This window comes from Pteropus vampyrus, unplaced genomic scaffold (genome assembly GCF_000151845.1).
Source record: "Pteropus vampyrus isolate Shadow unplaced genomic scaffold, Pvam_2.0 Scaffold104, whole genome shotgun sequence".
Classification (NCBI taxonomy): domain Eukaryota; kingdom Metazoa; phylum Chordata; class Mammalia; order Chiroptera; family Pteropodidae; genus Pteropus; species Pteropus vampyrus.
This window is the reverse complement of record NW_011888885.1, coordinates 1,525,089-1,531,663: the sequence shown is the minus strand read 5'-3', so window position 1 is coordinate 1,531,663 and position 6,575 is coordinate 1,525,089. Positions and strand designations below refer to the sequence as shown.

The window sequence follows — 6,575 nt, the reverse complement described above, 5'->3', positions numbered from 1 at the left end:
AACTGGGTTGTATGAATGAGAGAATCGAATAGAGGCAGGGCTTAGGAAGCTGATGAAAAGAGTCAGTCCCCTGGATTCCTGAGGACGACAAATACAAAGGTCTTGGGTTCTGCAGCGTGGGTAGAAACCTAGGCCAGAAGGTGGCAAGGCCTTGGAAAGGGACAGGTGTGTGGGTGTCCCGTAGGCCTGGGCACTGATAGCTGTAGACTAGTGAGCCTGGAGCAGGTCCTGTGGCCAATCCAGCAGGGGGAACAACGAAGTTCCAATGAAGCCGCCTACTCGGATGGGCCCCACAGGCCCAAGCGAAAGCAATGGCCACAAAGGGACGACCACAAGCTAAGAACCAAGTAGGATCTAGGGCCACAGGCAAGGACCAGTCCTATATTCAAAGTTCACATTAAGTCCCCATGGCTTTGGTAGGATCAAAAGATGAGAAGGCAGCTAACCCAAAATGACCACTCCATATTTCTCATTAACCTTGGTGAGATGGAACCTCAGCCATATTTTCATTTAAAACACACACACGGAATTTCCTAAAGGTTATGAAGCAATTAATATCCATTAAATATCCAAAAATGCTCTGTGTATGTACATCAGGAACATTTTTCTAGGGTAAGGCTTTCATTGGATTCTTAGAGCAGGATATGACTCCCAAATGGTAAGAAGTCACTCATCAAACACAACCTCCCTATTTTAGAGATGAAAAGAGTAAGGCCAGAGGCATAAAGTAACCTGAAAAAAGTCACATAGCTGGTCACTGACCAAGATACCACTCTTGCTTTCTCTCTCCTAAAACAATAAGCAGGAGACCAAACCAAGTACACAGGTTGGTTTTGACATACATTGTGTTAACAGATAATTCCTTAAGAAACCACATTTACCTTGTTAATTTCAAAAAAAAAAAAAAAACACCCAGAACGTGGTTTATCCTAAAACAAACAAAATATATATTTTTCGTTATCTATTAACATTATCGTGTTGCTATGTAACAGGCACTGTCTGAAGCCCTCCACGTATTTATTCATTTAATCTTCACAACGCTAAATTGCATACTATTATTATCCCAACTTTACAGATAAGAAAAATAAAACACAGAGAGGATAAACAATTTGCCCAAGGCCACCTAGCTTTTAAGAATCAGGATTTGAACCAAGGTGGTCTAATTCTTAACTGGGGTGAATCTGAACCTCATCTTTTGGTTTCTCTACCCTGTAGTGTCTGTGTTCAATACCCAAAACTAGTTGTTTCATATACTTTTTCCGGTTTTGTAGTTCTTTCTGGTGGAAGGGTAAGTCTGAGACCCATGATTCTGACCAGAACCAAAGCTCTGTGTCTTTACTCACATGGTTGCTTTGGTAGTTCAGAGGGCTTAAGGGGATTCTTTTTGGTCTGGTCTCTGTCTAACTCTGCAGCTTTATCACAAGACTTGTGCTACCTGCACAACTACCACCTCATGCACATATGTACTCAAACAAGTACATATATACTCATGTTCCAAACAATGAACGATTTTCAATTCTTCAAAGATGCTAGTGTGCCCCCTTCCCCCACCCCGGGCTGGACTCCTTACCGACACCACTTGCATCACTCCTACTATATCTCTAGGCTCCTACTTGTGTTTCTGAATCTGCTTAAATATTATTTCCCTGGTACTTCTGTCATGTGCTCCCATAGCAGCCTGTGCTTTCTCCAATCACAGACACTATAAAACTTTATTATTGCTTCATATTTAGTGTGAATTGTATTTTCCTGCTTGATTTTAAGTTCTGTGGGCAGCAAGTGTGAGGGTTCCCCTGTTTGATCATCATAAACATCAGTCACTTGCTTCTGTACCACTTGTAAAAATGCCAATTAAAGTTTCAGGCTAGTAAAAATACTGGATAAATTTGCTCTTATGACACTCACAGGGAATCTACTTGCAGATCTCTAATGATTAATAACCTGTCTACACAGACCTTGCTTATATTGCTTTGGGTGTCCTCAACCGCCCTCTAACTTTATGGCCTTCAAGGCAGACTTTCTCATTTCAGTCATTCGCCTCCCTCTCTTCACCATTCCCTGTTGCCTTTACCAAATAAATTATTTGTATTTTTGATGCTAGGTAATTATTCAAGCCATCATAAACCTCATATCTCAAAGAACGTATTTTGTTATATTCTCATAAGACATATTCTCTGGGAAAAAAAAAAAAGCAAACCCGTAACTCCTAAACTTTTTACAGGTGTTTTTGTGACCAGGGCAAGAACTATGTACGGTAAAATCGCATTCTTACAATGTGCCTATGAACATAGGAGTGAAATTACAGGTACAATTCTTCTGACCATTGCAGGCTGAGAAGAGAATTCAAACTGAACACATTGTGACTTCCTTAATTAACACAGTGGCTAGTGCCCAACAATGTATAGTATAAGACCCTGGAGGAGTACATAAGCTAAAAGCCTAAGTAACCAGTTGGATGGATGGCAAGGTTGCAATATGTTTTTGTTTCAGATTGACAGATAAATTTCTCCATAGTAATTCAATCTGAAAAGGAGTTCAAAATATATACATGCAACTTCTTACTACAGGTCACGTTACACTTATACCCACGAAAGTCCCCAAGCAAAATTTTTAAGCAAAGTAAAAAAAAGAAAGTATTTTCCTAAGAAAGAGAAATAATGATTTAAAAGCAAATGAAAGGAAGAGTGAAGGGATTTGAGAAATATCCACTAAAATATTGTACCAGAAAACCTTTTAAGGTCCTTCCAATTCTTAAGATTTAAGAAGTCAGTAATTTGTATTTCCTTCATTGTTAAGAACCTCAAAATTCACCCTCTTCCAAGGATTTAGGGTTAAGACACTAAGTAATTTAAGCAGAAATATCCACCTTCACATAATCTCACATGTAAGTGGGGTGAAGAGTAGGGGTGAGGGTAAGGAGAACAGAAAGGTTACTCAAAAGAAACAAAAACAGAAGTTTACCGTATGGAAATAAATGCACTTAAATGTTTAACTTTTCCAAACTACGAACAGTAGCTAGTATAAACTGCTGGCACTTTTTAATTTATGTTTTCTTTTGAGCCTCTAGTTAATGGACGTGTCATAACTTCAGAAAGAAAAGCTATCATATCTATAGACACATTAAAAGTCCTAGCAATTTAAAAGGAAAGAAGGTGGAATTAAAATTACGAAGCCATTTCTTACCATCGATGTCACCACCAAGGCTGGAGAAAACCCCATTGTGAGATAGAAAAAGAGCTCAACCACCTTATACCTGCAGGATGGAAATGCAGTTAATTTAATGTATCTATTCCTACAACTCGTAGACCATTTCCATTACCAGTTTTTCCTTTTTTTCTTTTTTTTGGGGGGAAAAAAATGTAAACTCAACTATTCGAATGAAATGTATTTTCCCAGTAGGAGACCATTAGGCCTCTGAGGAAACACTGCAGTTGAGTAACAATGAATTGGCATTTCTTTAAGGACTAAAAAAAAGGCATTGAACTCCACATGCTACCTGGAAAATTATTTCTGCCAAATGTAGTTATAGTTGAAGCCAATACATCATGCATTTTCCTTTCTTATCCAAGAGTGTTTGCCTTCATTACCATTCCAGTCCATTGCTATAAGAAACTGAAATGAAGGTGGGCAGGGATGCAACTTAGTTTATCAATGGCAAAGGGATAGTAGCCCTAAGAAACAAAAGGAAGGTATTTTTGTCTCTTTATTTTGCACGTATACAAAACACTCCAATTTGTAAGGCTCATCATCACATTAGGCTATAGAATGTCTGAAACGTTAAGAAGCACATTGTATTGAAATTCAACTTACATTTCTGCCTAATCAAACTAGACCCTTAGTTCCTCAAAGGCAGGGGCCAAATTTTATTTTTGTTTGGATGTGCAGGGCCTAGAACAGTACCTGGCACAATTCAGATACTCTCTAATATCTGCCAAACCAAATGGCCAAGGGTAACTCTCATCTCATTCGTAGTGTTTCATAATCGAAGTCACCATGAAGAATTCTTATCAGGGAACTGGAGTAAAAATGGGTTTGCAAGTTTACATTAGAAGGCCTGGGACAGGAGAAAAGATAGTTGTCTTACTTTACTTCCTATTTTATCCAAGGATATAAATTAGGAGCTTGAGTCCAAGAAGCCAACTGTTTCCTTGGACTTATATATACTGCATAACACCACTCAGAATTGCTAATTACGGTGAAAAATGCATCAAAGTGATTTTCAAAGTCAGGGAGAAGTTAGCAAAAACTACCATCTTCTTCTGAAAAGGGGAAACAATTTCATGCTTTGTCGTAAACAGGAATTATGTTTAACTCTGGGAGCCATTCTGCCAACCCCGACAGAATTTCATTAACTGTATCCAATGACAACAATGTCATAGTTGTGAGTTTCTCAGATTCAGGCATGTGGAATAAGGAACTAAGACACTGAGGCCCGAATTCTGGATGAGTCACAAATTTGATGCATGTCCTAAATGTTCTTTTAAAGCATTAAGCTGGAATAAATGACTTTGAAGGTCTCCTCCAAAACTAAGCTTAAATCTCAATAAGCTTTCCTCATTACGTTACTTAACACAGGACTATGAGCTATGACTAGTGGGTTAAAACATTGCGGCCATGGTTAGGGTATAAAGAGGTTAGATGCCTTTCCAAACATCCCCTTTCTCAGAGAATCCCAGTTTGGAACAACTTCTAGGTTCCTATCTAGATAAGTGTTGTGCTGGGCATTAATATCTATTATCTTCAATCTTCACAGGATTCTTGAAAAGCAGTTACTTTTCTCACATGATAATTATAAATCACAGAGGACAAGGCTAGTTTTCTGATAAGGCCAGTCTGCCTGAGGGTGTGAAACGAGGTCCGACTAGCTGTAAAATGAGAGTCCACCTTATCCCTCAACTATACCATGCCGTACCTGTGCCATTCATTTCTTTCTGCAGCAATCTGCCCACCAATAAGGAAAACCAAATGGTTTTGAAGATTGGTTTAAAACGATACATATTCTATTTATGTATTTCTACTATTTTGAAGTGCAAACAAATTGAAGTAAATTGTGATGGAGATAAAATTTAGGCAGTTAATTTTAAAACTATCAAATATAAATTATTTTCTCTTACTTTTCATGGTAGAGAAATACATAAATGGTTCCTCCAGCTGCCATGAGCCAGATAAACCAACGCATATGAGATGCCAGGGGTCCAAGTTCACGGAGATTTAACCTAAAAATGTAAACATGACAACAAAGAACAGAAATGATAAATGAAGGGAATTCATAGAGCCATGTTTTCCTCTAGTCTTAAAAACCCAGGATAAGACCAGGAAGAAAAGGCACTCAATATGCCACAGAGGTAACTGGGCAATTTGGGTAACATTAGTAACTCAAAGATAAAATTGTCAGTCAACCTTTCAGACTTAGAATTAGTTCCAACATGGTTTAAAAACAGAACGGGCACACCTGTGACACCCAAATTTCCTTATTAGGCAGACTGCTGTAAAAGTTGCCTGCCTTCTTATTTCTGACAATGTGTTTGGGAGCAAATTACTTACAAAGCTTAATGAGAACCCGGAACAGAATCCTGAACTGGGATCACATAACCACAGCAGTTACCTAATACATAGACCAAGTGTCTCTATTATCAATCTCTCTGCCATGAGAGAACATGAGAAGAATTAGCCCAACATATAATATAGAAGACATTATGTATGAATTTAACCATGGACTCTTGTGAAGCCTGAATTTTAAAACATTGCAAATACAATGGTACTAATTTCATATTAAGGATATGAGGAAACAACAAATGTTGTCCTGATTGGCTATTACTACAAAATTACTGTTTCCAATGAAAAAAGTACCACCTGTGTATCAAAAACGATATGTGAACAAACTGTCTACTGTAAATGCTTGATTCCACAGCCTACATTTAAAATTTTTTATCGACTTATTTTAAATTGAGGTTTACTTTACAAAAGCCTTTAAATGTTCTCCCTCCAATATAATGCAGACCTATAATTTAGTAATAGGTGCTGCAGAGAAAAAGCGCTTGCTTTTTCCTCCAACAGATAATTAGGTTTCTTTTGCATGATGGATGCTGCGTTAGAATCTAGAGGCTTCCTATTTCTAATGACCACAATAGTTGATGGCATAATATGGATTTCAAGTGTTTAACACTGGAACACATCTTGATACGGAAAACTAATGTTTCTTTAATTATGGTTTCAAGCAACAAGAGATTCTATCTGATCTATACCAAAAGATCAGGAAGATCAAGGAAATTGAGCAGACTACAAGATATTTTAAATAGCTGACGAATTTGGCTAGTTCTCTTACTCACATAGCTAAAGAAATGAGAAATGCACTCCATGTGTAGAAGCTACTGTGCTGTAAAAGGAATCGAAGATAAACAGTATAAATTTCAAAAGGGAGCTTGTTTTCCTCATACATATTTATAGCATTTCCACTTAAACAATTAGATATCCAAATATTCTGAACAGCAGAAGTATACAGAAAGAAGATGGAAGGCAAGTGTGACGTATTTCAGACATGACCATGCTACTTAACCCTTCTCTTGAACAATCCA

At 37.7% G+C, this 6,575-nt stretch overlaps 1 protein-coding gene across 1 annotated transcript in view; it reads right to left on the bottom strand.

The window, feature by feature from the left end:
- Positions 1–6,575, bottom strand: part of MMD (monocyte to macrophage differentiation associated) — a 25,478-nt gene that overhangs the window by 3,449 nt on the left and 15,454 nt on the right. Inside the window, exons 5-6 of the mRNA XM_011365008.2 lie at positions 5,115–5,216; positions 3,184–3,253 (exon numbers count right to left, since the gene is read on the bottom strand). Coding sequence (XP_011363310.1) covers positions 3,184–3,253; positions 5,115–5,216 — 172 coding nt within the window. The remainder of the gene's footprint in view (positions 1–3,183; positions 3,254–5,114; positions 5,217–6,575) is intronic.